This window comes from Emydura macquarii, unplaced genomic scaffold, assembly GCF_026122565.2.
Source record: "Emydura macquarii macquarii isolate MOO-44397 ecotype Brisbane River unplaced genomic scaffold, CSIRO-AGI_Emac_v2 contig_306, whole genome shotgun sequence".
NCBI classification, from domain to species: Eukaryota; Metazoa; Chordata; order Testudines; family Chelidae; genus Emydura; species Emydura macquarii.
This window is the reverse complement of record NW_027130443.1, coordinates 14167664-14183721: the sequence shown is the minus strand read 5'-3', so window position 1 is coordinate 14183721 and position 16058 is coordinate 14167664. Positions and strand designations below refer to the sequence as shown.

The window sequence follows — 16058 nt, the reverse complement described above, 5'->3', positions numbered from 1 at the left end:
GTCCGGCCCAGCTCCTCCGGCCCGGTGGGTAGAATCAAGACTCCAGGAAGAGCTCAGGGGTGGGGGGCCCTATCTCTTCCCTCCCCCGTGCGCCTCGCCGGGCTGGGTTTGGAGCCAGGCCTGGTTTGGGGCTGTTCTGATGGCCAGGGCTCGGGGGCATGGAGCGCCCGTCCACTGAGCTGTGCACGCCCCATCTCAGCCGTCTGCACCAGACGCCCTGTGCCCGGCTCCACCTTCTGGTGTAGCCCAGCCGCTGGGGGTGCAAATCTTGCCTGGCCCCCAAGGGAGGGGCTGGCTCTGAGCTGCGGAGACAGAGCCTCCTCCCCTGCGCAGAGCTCTCCGGCCCCACAGCTGTGTGCTGGGACAGCCCGGCTGTGTGGGGCAGAGCCAGCCCCGGCCTGGGGCACACGCCTGGCTCTGGGGGAAAGGCTGCCTCTGGGCATGCCTGGCGGGAGGGGGGGCTGCAGATGCAGATCTGTGAGGGAGAGCAGTGGGAGGATGGGGGCTGCAGATGCAGATCTGATGCACTGCAAGAGGCGCTGACGCTATCCAGATACGTGCCCCGGGAGCCGGCCTGGCCTGCACCCCTCCCTCCCCCCACCTGCACCCCATTGGGGAGGGGGTGAGATTGTGACATCAGAGCTCACTCAGCCACTCACCACCTGGCTCCCCGGAGTATATTTGCATACCATCATCCTATTGGTTGGAAATGCCAGGTGAGTGGTTGACAGCTGTTGTTTTTAAAGGGGCAGTGCTAGAAATATTCACAGCCGCCCCCTGGGTGAGTCCAGCCCCGGCAGAGGGCCGAGATCAGCCCTCGGCTTGGCCCAGCCGCTTCGACCAACCCTGCCATGCACCGAGCGCCACGCAGCGCCGTGGGCCCGAAACAGCCCGTCAGAGTCGCCGCCAGCTAACGCCCCCCAAGACCCCCAGCTGCAGCCGGCGTCTGTGTCTGCGACTCGGGCCGGAATGAGCGATGCTCACGCCAGGGCCCGCAGGGGAGGGGGGCTGCTCCGGGACTAACGGTGGCCAGGTTCCAGACTGCCAGCCTGAGCGTGGGCAAGTCAGCTGGTCTCTGTGGGCATCACCTCCCCATCTGTACAGTGAGCCCGGCTGCCCCGGGGCCGGGGACCGGGACGTTCACACACACACTGTGCTCACAGGGACCAGAGCCATAGCTACGGTGGGCCCCCGCCCACCTGCGGCAGGGATGCTGGGAGCCAGAGGGGTGTTTGCGGTGCGGGACCTGCCCTCTGTGTGTTTAGCTGGTTCCAATGAAGTGTTGGGCCAAGGCTTATAGCAGGTTGGCGTGGGGGAGGGAAGGTTTCCAGGCCATTGGGATTAACCCTTGTGCTGCTGCAGTAGCTCGCTGGAAGGCCTGGCTGGTGCATTACGCCTCTGCTGAGCAGCGGAGGGAGACGTGAGCCCCCTCCTGCGCAGAGCGAGTTTAGAGGAGCCCATGGGGGGGCGAGAGGGGCACCAGCAGCAGGGTGCTTCTGGCCAGGCCCTGGCCTCCCCTCCACCCCCCTCCCCGGGTGCTGCAGCCTGCTGGGAAGCTCTTGGCATTTGAACTGTCGCTGTAGCTGACGTTCTTAGCAACTGTTCCCAGGGGAGACACGGGGCTGGGCGGGAGCCGGGCCGGCAGCAGGGTCCTGGAGCAGCCCCTGCGTCCGTCCGGAAGGGCTGCTCCCAAAATGACGTCAGGCCCCTGCTGTCCACGGGTGCACCATGCCCTCGCTCCCACAGGGTAGTCATCCACTGCCTGCTGCGGGCAGTTGGCGGGTGGGAGCCGCCGTCTGCCCTGACCCCGTGGGTCCGGCCCGACCCCACGGCCGTGGCTGGCAGCAGTACAGAATGGGCCTCCGGGTCCCCAGTCCAGCAGCCCCTTGCGCCACTGGCGAGCCGGGTTCAGATCCAGGCCATCAGGCTGGCGTGGAGTGAGTTTGCAGGGTCTTGGCCGAGGGGTTTTGGCAGCGATTTCGGCAGCACTAGTGTAACCCTCGTGTGGACAGTGTCAGCTGGGGCTGGCACCAGAGCGGGCCTTCCCCCAGGGCAGACACGTCCTTACGCCTCGCTGTCCGCCCTGCAGCGCAGCACAGACGGCAGCTGCTGCCCGGGGGAAGGCCAGGGCTGGGCGAGCAGGGGGCAGCGGGGAGGATGGAGGGGGGGAGCGTGTTGCCGGTTCTGGGGGTCCCGCTGGGCGGCGGGCGTGCAAGGCCTGACTGATGCGCTCTCTCTCTGCAGCGTGTTCTGGGACCTGTACTGCGCGGCCCCCGATCGCCGGGAGACATGTGAGCACTCCAGCGAAGCCAAGGCCTTTCACGACTATGTGAGTAAGCCCTTCCCCGCCGGCGGGCACCAGGCACCAGGCAGGGCAGAGGCGGCTCCGGGGCAGGCCCGGGTCCCGGTGCTCTGGTGGGGGGATGGGCGGGCCGCCTCTGCCGAGCAGCCCCAGGGGACCCAGCTGTGCTGGAGGAGTTGTGGAGCTGTTGTCGTTACTGGGGCGTGTTGTGTAGCCTGGGGGAAAGCGTGCTGAGACTGAGGGGGTCTGGGAGAGGCTGTAGTGGGGGAGGGGGTGTTGTACAGGGATCTGTGGGGGCGGGGGGGCTGCGTGCTGTGACAGGATCTGGGGGGGGAGGCTGTAGCCAGGGGGCTGTGGGTTGTGTTGTGATGGGGGAAGGGCTGGGTGCCGCAGCATCGCCGTGTTCACTTGCCAGGCGGGTGTTTGTGTGGGGAGCCCCCCACTGGCCACGCTTGGGGTGCAGCAGCCCCCCCCCTTCTCCGGTCTCCTGGCTGCAGTTGTCCTTGCTGAGCCTGACCCGACCCCTGCTGGAAGCTGTGTGGGGCTGGGCAGGGGGCAGCAGCAGGGACCTGCCTCCTCATGCCTGGTACCTCCCAGGTTCTGCAGCCAGGTGGGGAGTGTCCGGGCTGGAGCCTGACCTGCTCCTCCCTTCCCCCCGCCTAGAGTTGGTGGTGGGTTAAATGGGGAGCCCTGCCTGCGTCCACCCTCCATCGCCCCATGGGGCTCCCCGGCCTGCGGCAGCTCCTGGCAGCTCCTGTGCACTCCGCCCGCCCCGTGGGGTGAGACCCTCCTGGGCCCAGCTCCACACAGCCTGTGGTCGGGGCCGTCCTGCCACGCCGTGTGCTGCACAGCTGGGGGATGTGGCGCGTGCCCCAGCGCTCCCAGGTCGGGGCAGTGTATGGGGGGGGGGGGGGGCCTCTCTGAGCCGGCAGCTGGCCCATGGGCTCTGTACTCGGGTGCTCGCTGGGGTTCCAGGTGCACAAGCCTCCCCCTTGGGCCTGTGTCTGTGCGTGTTGGGCCTGGGCAGGGGAGCCCCGGGTGCTGGGTGCAGAACGGGTGGGTGTGAAGCGCTTGCTCTGGATCTGGGCCAGTGGGCAGCTGGGGGTGCAGCTGGAGGCAGGGAAGCAGCCGTGGGGCCAGGTTTACTCGGTAAGGACGTGTGTTTTCAGCTGTGTTGTCTCCCTGCTAAGTACCCCCTTCTCCCCGGCTGGGAGAGAAACATTTGCACAGGGGCTTGTGTGTTTTGACTCACTCATGGCTGGGGTTTGGGGGGTGGGTATGCGAGAGAGAGAGAGAGAGAGAGAGAGAGAGAACTTCTGCACCGCCAGGGCTGGGGCTGCATTCCTGGCCCCCGGCCCTTGTGCTCCGCAGCCGGCTCTGATTTAACCACATGCCCGGGTGAGAAATGTTAGCCACATGGCCCCAGTGCAGCTCTGCTCCCTGCTGCGGGGAGGGCCCCGGGGAGCAGCAGAGGGCGGCTGCATGGCACGGGCACCCATCCGCCGGAGACCCAGCTGAGAACCCACAGACTCATGTCACACAAGCCACTGGCTGTTGCTCGGGTGGCGACGGCTCTGTCACGAGAGGGTGGGGTGGGATTGGACCCACGCCTTCAAGGAGAGGCCCCCCAGCCTGTCCCCCGCCCTGGAGCTGGATCAGCCAGCACCTGTAGAGGGGAAAGGTCCCCAGGGGGAAGCGGCTGGCAAAGAGCCGGGGTCGTTCCAGCTCTCCTGGGCCCAGAGAGCTCAGCCTGGCCCTGTTGGAGGAAGGAGGAAGGGCCTGTTCCCAGGTGCCTGGGCACGTCCGTGTGTCCCTTTAGGGATCCCGCTCCCTGGCTTGGTGGTGGGGCTGGGCGTGAGGTGGGGCGTCTGACGTCACTGCATCTGCACTGGGTGCAGCGAGAGCTGGCCTGGCTGCGCTGACCCCCCCGCGGGAGACAGGCAACCCCAGCCTCGAGCATCTCCCACCCCCCCAGGGGAGGGTGCTGTGCGGGGGGGCCACGGTGTTCACCCTGAAGCAGGGGCCCAGAGGAAGGGCAGGGCCCAGAGGGCCCCCCCCACACCGATGTTTGACCCTGCCATGGGCCCCATTGACAGAGCTGGTGTGGGGATGGACGGACACACGGATAGGCCGGATGGAGCCCTGCTGGCCAGGAGCCCTGGGGAAAGGCACATCCCCATACACTGCTGTGCTGTGCTCCCCTCGGTCCTGCTCCCCGCCTGCGGTGACCCCAGCCCTGTGCGCGGTGACCCCAGCCCTGTGCGCGGTGCTTGGCGCCTGGCGGGGGCTCGGTGCAAGAGCTGAGAGCAGCGCCCTTCGTTCCTGCTGGGGCGGGGTCTGGCAGTGGCTGGCTGGGGGCAGGACCTGCCCCCTTAGTGCTCGGAGGGCAGCGTGAAAGGCAGAAGGTGGAGATGGGGCTGGGAGGGGTGGCCCCCGGGGGGCAGAGTGATGTGGGGAGATTGCGGTGTCCCCGGTGGGCTGGCTAAGATGCTTTGGGAGTAGCTTCTGCTGGGGCTGGGGCCGCGTGGAGAGGGCAAGGCCTCCCGCTTTCCCTCCGGGCCGAGGCCTCAGCGCCAGGCAGTGGGGTGCCTGGCCCAGCCTGGGCCTGCTGCCTCGGGCTCTGCAGAGCGAGCAGCTGGCAGCTCCCCCCTTCCCCTCGTGCTGCGTGGTGGGGCCGGGTTTAACGGCGCTCTCACCGCGGCTGGCCGGCTGCAGCACGGGGCATTAATATTTCAGGCCCGTGCTGCAGGGAGCGGCGCGGCTCCGGCTGGCGCTGTGTGCACATGAATAATTTTCTGGGAGCGGAGCAGCGTGCGGGCCAGGTCCCGTGGGAATCAGCCAGCAGCTCTGCGTGCCAAGCCACGGGGGGCGCTTAAAGGGGCAGCGGCTCATTCCCAGCGGCTCTGCTCCCTCCGACGGGGGGGTCTGCCACGCCACTCTGCCCCAGGGCCACCCCTGGCCACAGACGCATGCACCCAGGGCTCCCAGAGAGGCGCACACGCGTACATGTGAGCGTGCACAGAGGCGTAGCTGTGCGTGCGCCGTGTGTGTGTGCGCGCACGGCCACCGTGACCCACACATCACACAGGGACAGAGCCGGGCCCCAGCTGTGTTTCTGCCCCTGCTCCCCGGTGCCCCGCTCTCTGCCAGCCTCGTCCCCAGCGTTCCCGGAGGTGGCGGCGCGAGGTTTGAGGTGGAAGCAGGAGGGCTGCAGAGCCCCGGCTGGCCTGGGTGTGCGTCCCCCTCGTGCTCAGCAGAGCCTGGCCTGGTCAGCGCGGGGGCAAGAGCTGGGCGGGTGAGTGTGGGGGCAATCCCTCCTCCCCCCCCATTGCTCACCCTGATGCCCTCGAGCAGGGCCGGGCGGGTGACTCGGTGCTGGGGGGGCTGTGGTGGGGGCAGGGGAGACATTTTGGCCTTCTCTCTGAAAGAACTGGGACGGTCTTGGCCCCTTCTGTGCCTTCCTCTGCCATGGGGGGGGAGGGACGCTGTCCTCTTCTGTCCCACACCTGCACAGCCCCCCCCGCCAGGCCAGCCTGCCCCCGTGCCATGGTACCCGCACTGCTGCGGGGGCGACGCTGCCTTCAGAGACCCGCTCAGCAGCCGCTGCGCTCCGGCCACCCGGCTCCGCAGGGCTCTGGCTGACAGCTCGCGACCCCCCCAATAACCTCGTCAACCCCTGAGGGGTCCCGACCCCCAGTTTGGGAGTCGCTGCTCAGACAGCACGGACCTGGGGCCCTATTGCACCCGCAGCGCGTTGCGCTGGCATCTGAGCCGGAGGGAAGGGCCCCCCATCACATGCCCTGGCGTGGCAGGGCGGACCGCCGGTGGGACATGGGGGGGATGTCTGGGCCCGGGCTGGGGTGGATCCTCGGGACTCCTGGAGCGGGGTGCGGGCTGGCGTGTGGGCTGAGCAGCTTGCACAGCTGGAGGGAATTAGCCCCAGCGCAGGAGCCAGGAGCAGCCAGCAAACGTGTTCTCACTTCGCGGCTGCAGCTGGCTCTGGGGCACCCGTCCAGACGCGGGGCTGGGGGTGTGGCACCAGATTACAGCCCCCCTCCCTCCAGCCCCCCTCCCTGCACACAGCTGGGCAGGGCTGGAGGCCGCTGTATGCCCGCCTAGCCCTGGAACACCGCAGCTCCCAGGCAGCCGCCGAGAAGGGCCCCCACTCCAGGGCCCAGCACACGTGCCATCCCGCCAGCCAGACACCACCCGACCTCCCCTCCAATGCCAGCCCTCCAGGGACCCGGGTCCCGTCGGCTCCGGCGCTGCCGTCCCGCGGTGGCTCCGCGGTGACTCCTGTCAGCGCAAAGCCCGGTGCCAGAGCCCACCACGGACCCTCGGGCCGTGCCCCGGGGTGCTGAGGCTGGGCTGGGTACCCGGGTCAGGGCCCTGCAGCAGCTCTGCTCCGACTCTCAGGGAGTTAATCAGTGGCCACAGAGTCAACAGTGCGGCCGCTGGCCCCGGCTGCTTGTGTTTGACTAGCTGGGAGGCGGCCCGCCAGCCGGCTGTTTGTCCTGGCAATGGCCTGGCTGCTCTGCTGCCAAGCGCCTGCTGCCTGGCGGAGCTGGGCGGATCCGTCGCCGTGGGCGTGTGCCACGCTGCATCGCAGCCATGGGGGGATTGCAGGGTCCCGGGGGGCCGGGACAGCTCACGCTCTACGCTGGATGGGCTGCCTGGGGTGGGGCTGGGCTCCCAGCCCCCCACCACTGCATTGCCCGGGGCTGTGGGACCGGCAAGACAGCAGTGGCCAGCTGGGGCCTCCCCGCTGTATAGAGGGGGAGGGGGGCTCTGCCCCGGCACTGAGGAGCTGGACTCGGCGGGGCACCAGGGAGCTAGTGGGTAGTGAGCAGGGGCTGCGTGGCGATGGGTGGGGGCCCGACTAGCTCTGCATCCATCCCAGGGCTGCCGCAGGGAGCCGAGGGGCTGGGGTGGGCAGGGGTGGAGTGTGGCTGCCCTGGGTCCCCATGCCAGGAGCCTTGGCCCCGAGGCCGCTCAGGGAGGAGGCTGGTGCTGTGAGTGGCTGCAGGAGGGTGAGGCTGAGGGCGGTAGACGACCCGCGGGGAACGAGCCTGCTGCGGTGAAGGAACCCCCCCGGGCATGGCACGGTGCTCCTGGCCTGGCCCCTCCGGCACGGCTCTCCCCTTCCCAGCGCTGTCTCCCAGCGTGGTGCCTCCCTCCCGGCTGCCCTCCATCTGTGCGTCTTTTGCTGGCTCGTGAATGACCCGGCTCTGTTTGCCGATGCAGCAGTCAGGCTGTTGAGAAGGACGCTCGTTGCCATGGGCGCAAACCCTGCGCCGTGCAGCCCCGGCACCCTGGGCACATGCCCTCCCAGCCCGGGTCCCACGCACTCGGGGGTGGGAGCCGTCTCAGCTCCACGGCGCATCTTCAAGGCCGGGGCCTGCCGCGGGCCAGCTCAGGGCAGGGGGCGCTGGGGTAGGGGAGCCTGTGCAGTCTCAGCCCTTGTGCTCAGACCCACGGGGTGCGTCTTGCCCGGGAGGGGGTGCCAGAGCGACAACCCTTGGGGGGCCTTGTCCCGCAGCACAGACAGGACCCCCCATGGCACTCGCCTGGGGGAGGGGCTGCCTCCTTGCTCTAAGCCCCCTGCCCAGGGGCGCTGGACCCCGGGCCCATGGGCGCTACGGGAGCTGGAGAGGGCTGGGGCGGGAGGTCCAGGGAGGCTCTGCCCTTGTCCCTGCCCCTGGCCCGCCTGGAACATGGCCCCGAGGCGTTGGGGGGCTGCGCTGCTCTGCCCTGCCCAGCACATGTCCCTGGAGTGCCCCAGCCTGGGCGCCCCCCCAGACTTAACCCGCTCCGGGAAGACACAGGCAGGCCCCAGAGAAACCCCCTGGGCAAAGCCAGCTGCCGCCCCCTCTCCTGGATCCCCCAGCTCCCCACATCCCCTTCCCCCACCCCTCGCTCAGCAGCTGGGGTCGGGAGGGAGATCAGGCCTAGACCACGGGTGAGATGCGGGGGGGCGGTGTGGGGCTGCAGCCCCCTGCCCTGGTGTGGGCCCCCTGCCTCCCCAGGGCCCTGCCGCTGGCTGTCGAAGAGCCCGGAGAGGCAGTAGGCTCCAGGGGCGAGAGAGGGGGCTGGGGTCTGTGCCCAGCTGAGACGCTGCGTGGCCTGTCTGTCTGTCTGTCTGTCTGTCCCCCCGCCGGTGCCTAGCTCAGTTCCACTGTAGCCCTGCGCCCAGGGCCAGGGCCCTGCCCGTCCCCTCCGGCCCTGGGGGCTGTGGGCATTGCCCAGGCCTGGTGCGCCAAGTGCTGAGCGTTTAGCAGGCGAGGGTGCAGCGAGGGGCTGGTGCCAAAGGGGTTCGTGTGCACTCTCCTGGTCCTGGGCGCCCCGGCGCCGGGGAGCAGGGAGGGTTAGGAGCCAGCTTGCCGGAGCCGGCTGACAGGCTGCAGGGAGACCGCCAGAGCCAGGCTCTGCCACTAGCAAACAACCCCCCTCCCCTCCCCCCGCTACCCCCTCCCCTTCCCCACCGCGGGCGCTGTGCAGAACTGATTTCCAGGCGGGAGTTAATGAGAGGCGCGGTGGCGATGCCGCACGGGTCAGCGGCGCAGGCAGGCCCTGTTGCCATGGCAGCGCTGCCTTGCATAGGGAAAGCAAAAGCGCTTTGGGAGCAGGGAGGCCGTGGGGGCACCTCGCCCAGCCGGGGAGGGCTGGGAGCCAGGGCACCGGGGTGCAGTCCCGTAGAGCTTAGGCCTCCCCTCCACCTTGCTGCCCCAGTGCAACCCCCTGCCTCGGTGCTATGGGCTCAGCACCTCGGCCGTGGGGCAGGCCCCCTTCCCTCAAATCCCCCGAGGCCTTGGGGTGCCTCCTGGGAAATGCCTGGGGAGCGGACTTGGGCTCTGGCCTATGGGCCTCAGTTTCCCCACCTGTCATGTGGAGCGAGTGATCCTTGCCCCCTGGGGATTCGTCCCTACGGTGTTTGGCCGGAGGGCAGAGTCTGCAGCACCCCCGTTTCCCTCCCAGCCCCCGTTAGCAGTTTCTGAACTCTGGTGCTTTGTTTCTGTTGCACGTCTTGGGGCAGCATGTGGCTGACTGGCCTGGAGCTCAGGTTGGAGGAGAAGCTGCTCCTTCCCCAGGGCCCTGTCCTGGCTCCAGCTGCCAGCCGCTGCTCCCGTGCCGCCAGGACGAGTCGCGCGGGCACCCAGAGCTCTGAGCTCGAGGCGAGTAGCTGTTCTGGGGCGTCCTGAGCGCGCCAGTGACTCCGGGGGCTGCCAGCGTTCCCAATGCCCGGCCCAGGGTCCTGCCCGAGCTGGGCCACGGGGCCACCGCAGCACATTAGCTGCCATCCACATCTTTCCCTGGCAGGAGTCCGGACGGGGCCAGGCCGGGCGATGCGGGCGGAGTCACTCGTGGCAGTTCTCCCGGCTGGGCAGCTGCGAGGTTCTGGCTCCTGGCGCCTGTGTGGAGTCCCGGATGCCCCCCTCGGACCGAGCGGGCCTGCGAACTGCTCCTGCTGGCTGCTGACAAGGAGGGTCCTTGCCCTGCGCCTCCGGCTGGGCCGCACCCCCAGCGCCTGCCCCGATCGGTGCCAGTGAGGGGGCGTTGCTGCCTGACGGCAGATATGGGATGGTCTCTGGCGCCCAGGAGCTGAGCCCTCGTTCTCCAGACATTGGCACCGCCTGGCCCATCCAGCGCCCCGTGTGACCAGCGTCTGGCAGGCACCAGCCAGGCTGCCTGGGCCAGAGCCAGCGTGGGGCAGGGGGGAGGCCCAGGGTCGTGGGAGTGGCACTGGCCGGCGGCAGAACGGCTGAGCTCTCCTGGCTGCAGGGCCCAGGTCTGACTCTGACCCAGCTCCCTTGGCTCCTGCCCTGGCTCTGGCCTGGCTGGTGTCAGAGCAGCAGGGCTGAGAGCCCCCCACGTGTGGGGATGGAGGAACAGGACCCCTGGAGCTGCTTCCCAGGCTCCAGACAAGCCCCAGCAGAGCTGCCCTTCCTTGAAGTGTGAGGTGAAAGCCGGCCGTGCTGGGCCGGCCGTGTCCCCTGCACTCAACCCTGGCTAGGCTCTGCAGCCCCCAGGCCGGTGCTGGGAGCAGAGCTGAGGCAGGGATGGGAAGGGGGGGTGCGCTGATGCCATCCCACGTACCACGGGCAGGGCCACGCGAGTGCAGCATAGGAGTCTCACACCCTGCGGGCTGAGCTGGGGGGCACGGGGACCAGCTGCCCATCTTGGGCACCAGCCAAGCCCGGGGGCTGCCCCGTTCCACCCTAATCGCTGGCTGTTCTCTGCACCCCCCTGCCTCTGGCCGACTCTGGGCAGACGTGGGCCAGATCCTGACGCCTGTGCCCGTGGTGCTGGCGGCGCTCTCCCCTGCCGTCCCCACCTCGGCTGGGCCAGGGACTGACGCGTGCGCTCAGAGCTGGGGAGGGTCTGCTGGGTGGGGTGCCATGGCCTACTGGGCGGCGCCAAGATGAGGGGTGATGCCCTGGGTGCGAGGATGCAGGGCATTGGCGGGGGCTGAGCTACGCCAGCGAGGGGCACGCCGGGATTGGGACAGACACCAGGGGGGCTGGAAGGGAGACAGCTGTGTTGGCGGCCTGGGGCCGGGGGGTGCTGTGTGTGCTGTGGGGCCTGGAGCTCATCCCCCAGCACCAGCCCCTCTGCTTTTGTGACCCATGAACAGCGTGACCCCCTGGCCCCGTGCTGCTTTCCCGCAGGGGCGCCCCCAGGCGCGGGCAGCGAGCAGGGTCCCTTGCCGCAGCCTGTGTGACCCCGCCATGGGAAGGAGCATCTCTCCGTGCTGCGGCCTCGGGGCAAGCCGGAGCTGCTGGGCGCGGGGCGAGGAGGATATCCTGTTAGAGGAGGTCACGGCGTGTGAGCGGGCAGCGTCGCAGGGGCCGAGTGACGGCAGGGGCCGCTGGCTGTCTGGCGGGGAGCGCTGCGCCGGGGCAGCGCCTGCTTCGCCGCTCGAGCAGGGCGGGCTCCTGGTGCCCTCTCCCCAGCCGGACGGCCGAGCCCCGGCACCTCCTGCCCCACGCGCTGCCCTGGGGCCCACAGCCCTGGGCGATCCCGGGGGGGAGCCTGGCCCCAGCGTGGGGCAGGGGCGCGGGCGAGTGAAGGAGCTGTCGGGGGATCGGGGCCGGGTGGGGGGCGGGAGGTGTTGCTGGGACAGCTGGGACAGAGGGCGGACACTCGTTGGGTCCCTGGGAGCCCCCAGGTCCGTCCTCCCCCTTGCTCCGGCGTCTCCCCCACAACGTTGGGGTGCCCCCCCTCCCCGCACGGCCCCTCCCCTCCTGCCCTTCTCTTGCCTCTCCCAGCCCCCCCTCCCTCCCCCGCACGCCCCCCCTCCCGTTTCTCTCCCTGGTTTTCCTGACCTTGATGCGGCAGGAGAAGCAGCGACTCCCCAACCTGTTGCCATGGCAACGCCTGCTTTGCATCTCCGGGCCTGGTGTGGGGCTGTGATTGACGGCGCGGGGGGGCGGGGGGGAGCTCTAGCCCCGCTTCCCCCAGCCCCACACAGCCCCTGGACTGCTGGTGCCCAGCCAGCCGTGGGGAGTCGGCCCCTCCCCAGGGGCCCAGATTGGGGGGTGCTGGCCTGACTCCTGACGAGAACCCAGCCCCGTCCCCATGCAGCGTGCCCTGCGCCGGGGGCTCAGGGGGGCCTGACACCGGCTCGGGGGGCTTGAGGGGGGCTAGCACCAGCTCAGGGGCCTGGCGCCGGCTCCGGGGGCTATGGGGGGCTCCCGAGCAGCCCTGTGGTACCAGGCTCCCGGCTGGTGCTGTGCTCGGCTGGGGCTCCGGGCGCTCCCCTCCTGCAGCGTTTCACGCACTGCCAGGCCAGGACGCGGGGCGCCCGTGCTGCGTCTCCGTCTCCTTCCCCGTCCCCACCCCAGCGCCCCGGCCCTGCCTTGGAACCGTGAGCTGAGGCTGGGCATCTCCTGGGCCCCATCTGCTCCATGGGCAGCTCCCCACGCCCCTGCTGCCGCTGTTTCACGGGCACCTCCGGCTTTAACCCTCTCTGGGCTGCTGGGGCCGGGGCTGCCCTGGCCGGGCTGAGGCCAGGCGTCCTCAGGACTCACCATCCCGGCGGGTCGTCGTCCCCTGCCCCCACACGGGCTTTCCCGCTGCCCAGGGTGCCGTGCTGCCCACCCTGGCGGTGCAGCTGGTACCAGCTCCCTTTCCGAGATCCTCACGTGCCCTCTCCGTGGTTCTTGATTCTGCCCTGGTGCTCTCAGGGAAACACTCACCCGCAGCCCTGCCATGCCCTCACCGGGTGCTCAGCTGCCACGCACGCAGGCAGCCCTACCATGCTGGCACGAGGGACCCTACATTAACACACGAGTGCATGCCCTGAGAGCTGTGGTGAGGAAAGCAGCTGCAGCAATGAGGGGACCCCCCAGGGGAGAAGGCAGCTGACTGGCAATCGGGGTGCATGGGCCCTTGCGCTGGTGCCGTGGGGAGATCTGGAAATGGGGTGCGCTGCTGGGGGTCTTTTCCAGGCAGCTCTCAGCTGGCCTGCTGAGTCTGGGATGGGCCGGGAGCCCGCCAGCAGCGTGTGGGGGGCTCCTGTGGGGGTGAAGCGGAGCCAGGCTGAGGCGAGCCCCAGCCAAAGGGCCGTGTGCGGCGGGGGGGGGCGCAGGTGGCGGGGGGGGGGGGTTAACGGGCGCAGGCGGAATGATGAGGGGCTTTGCGCGGCTGGCGCTGGGGAGGCCAGTTTCATGGGGTGCTGCTCGGCTGCCTGGCCGCCGGCGCTGTTGGTTTTGGCTGCCTGCACAGACTCTCCATTGTCTTGCAAATGATTTGTGCCTGGCTGTAAAGCGAGTTCAGCTGGGCCCAGCCTGCTCTGATCCTGCAGCTGATAAATGAGGCAGGGGGCCTGTAACTGTGTCTGCCCGGGCAGCTGCAGGGCCCTAGCGCTTGCTCCCTGCTGCCGTCACACGGGCGCAGAGCCTCACGGCCCCGTGCCTGGCGGAGGGGGCATTCCCCCAGCCTATGGCCTGGGCGGCTTCACATGGGAGAGGGTGGGCACGACCCGTGGCACCATGCCGCGGCCCAGAGCCTTGTCCCATCCCACCGCATCTCCTGGGGGCTCCGGGTGCCGGCTCTCTGCCCCCAGAGTGGCCGGGGAGCCGAGGGCCCCATAGCGCAGCTCCTTGGACTCTGAGCGGATGGGAGTCTGGAGCGTCCTGGAGCACCGGCTCCCCGGGGTGCAGGTCGGCAGCAGAATCTGCACACGGGTCCTCTAAGCCATGGCACTCGCCTTGGGCCAGCTCCCGTGAGAGCTGGCCAGTGGAGGGGGGGTGGTGGTGGGAGTCAAGTGTCCCCGGCCAGCACGGCGCCCAGGCCAGGCACAGTGCGGGGAGGGCATGCGCGTGTCTGGCACTGAGCCCCGCGGCCGCTGCTCAGGACTCCTGGGAGGGAGTCGGTGCACAATGGGCTGGTGCTCTTCTGGGAGGTGCTGCGTGACCCTCTGCCGGGGCCTGGGCTGGACGCGGGGGGGGGGGCTGGCTGTTCTGATGCCATCTCTCCTTGCTGGCCTGGCCTCCCTGGGGGGCTGCGTGCACCCTGCATGTTGTTCAGTGCCACCCAGGCCGTTCTGCAGCCGCTGGCTCGCATGGGTCACTGGGGCAAAGGGTCCAGCCCCTCCCCAGCCACGTTCAGTCCTCGGTACCTTCGTGTCTGACCAGTCAGCTCTGGCGGGGGGCAGCAGGGGGGCTTGTGTGGGGGATGGGCAGGTTGCATGCTTCACCCCCTTTTCCTCTACCAGCCCTGTGCCCCATAGCATGGCCGCCTGCAGGGTCAAGGCATGCTGACGGGACTGGGCTAGCCACGGGAGGTCGGCCCTCGCGGGGCCCCAGGAGCCCCCTGCAGATCCTGCCCAGCTCCCCGCGAGACGCTCTCTGCATCGGGGGAAGCGCCTGGCACCCCCTGGGCATCGCAGCACCTCCCCCACTGCAAACGTCACGGCAAGAGAAACCCCCTGTTCGGTTTGTCCTGACTCTTGGTGCTGCCTCTGCCCCCCCAGCTGCGCCCCCCCTGGGGTGAGACAGCAGAGGCAGGCAGGCCGGGGGGGGTACAGCAGGAAAGGAGCCAGGCGCTGGCTCTGCATGGGGGGGGGTGTGGCTGCCAGTCTGTTCTTGCCCCAGTTGTGACTTGTGGTCGCTTGGCAGGGAACTGGCTTACAGTGGAGAGGCCCCGTGTCCCTTTCCCCACCCCCTGAGCCAGTCCATGGGGCCAGCTGGGAACAGGTGCCCCCCAGAGGGGACAGGCCCCGTGTCCATTGAATCCCGCCCCCCTGCAGCCAGTCTTGCTTAGAATTGAATCGTCTTTCCTGTGGGGTGGGGAGGACCCTTGACTGTTAGCTGGCGAGTGGGCGGGGGTTGTATTAACCCTCGGCTTGCCGTGTGGCTGGGCGCGTGGCCGGGCTGACCCCCCGCGCACCGGTGGGCTGCGTGCCTCGATGCCCCGTGTTCGCTCCCTGGCAGTCTGGTGGTGGCAGTGCAGCCGTCTGTCTGCACCGGGCTCAGTGAGCGGCGCGGGATTCCCGGCTGGTGACGGCCGGCTGCATTGATCTGTCTGGAGCGACGTGTGTGAGTCCAGCGACGCCGGGGCTGGGCCAGCACGAGATGTGTCTGTCCGTGGGGGGCTGGGGGCATCATGCGTGTGGGGCACAGGGGCTCTGCCAGGCTCAGCAGCGAGACAGGCAGATGCTAACACCCTGCGCCAGCCCCACCCACCCGGGGTCCCCGCTGCACCCCGTGCCCGGCTGGGTGATGAGCTGTGGAAGGGACGTGGATCCGCAGGGAGGGCAGTGGGCCTGGTGCAGGGGTGAGGGCCATGTGCTGTGCCCCTGCGCCACGGCTGCAGCCCCCCGCCCCCGTGGGTTGCCAGGTGGGGGAGGGCACTGGCCTTGGGTGAGAGGCTCACAGGGAAGACAGCAGGACATCGGCTCCCGCTGTGCTCTGGGGAAGACAGACAGACAGACAGATGGCCAACCGGGGCTGGGGATGGCTAGACGGACAGCTGGCTGTGATGGGCTGAGCCCTGGGAGGGGACGGGGCGTCTGGCCTGGCTGCTTCTGGCTCTGGTAAGGAGCGCACCCGATCACTGCCGGGCCAGCCCTGGCTCCTTTCACCCCAGCCGGACACGCCTCCTTCCAGAGCTGGGCAGCCTGTCTGTCTGTCTGCTTCCCTCGCTGCTGGCTTGTCTGTCTGTCTCGAGAACCTGTTACCAGGGTCCCCGAGCCGTGGGCAGCATCAGCAGGGCCTGACCCCTGGCCCCAGCCCTGTGCCGCATTTGCCATCTGGCCCGGGGCCGGGCAGGGGGACGCAGGCTGCAGGGCTCCCTCCCGCTGTCCACACCCTGCTGGGCGTCCCCCTTACCCGCCGGGCCCTGTCGACCTGTCCCAGCACCGACTGCGGGCTGTGGTAGGGCCAGCGGGGCAGGGCCGGTCCTGCTAGGTGCATGAAAGGGATGGGGCAGGGAGGCAGGAGGAGGAGGGGGGTGGTCCTGGTGCAGAGGAGCAGAAGGAGACAGAGGGAGCAGCAGGGGGAGGGGAGATCTCACGGGCCCTGGAATTTGCAGCGCCTAAGCCTGCCCCATGGAGCAGCCCCCCCTTCCCCCCCAGCCCCCTCGCAGGCCCCTTCCCAGCACAGACATGGAGGTGCAGAAAGCAGCCGGCCCCTCCCCGGCCCCCTTTCAAATTGAAACCATTTGTGGCGGAGCAGCGAGGGGCCGAGCCGGAAAGCCAGCACATTCCTTTTGGGTTAATAGCTCTCTGCGGACCGACGGCGAGGCCCAGTCCCCC

The 16058-nt window shown here is 69.3% G+C and overlaps 1 protein-coding gene across 1 annotated transcript in view; it reads left to right on the top strand.

Moving 5' to 3' along the window:
* The window catches only part of SSBP4 (single stranded DNA binding protein 4), a 37459-nt gene that overhangs the window by 11080 nt on the left and 10321 nt on the right, over positions 1–16058 (top strand). The window contains exon 4 of the mRNA XM_067554967.1: positions 2245–2329. Within this exon, the coding sequence (XP_067411068.1) occupies positions 2245–2329 (85 nt within the window). The remainder of the gene's footprint in view (positions 1–2244; positions 2330–16058) is intronic.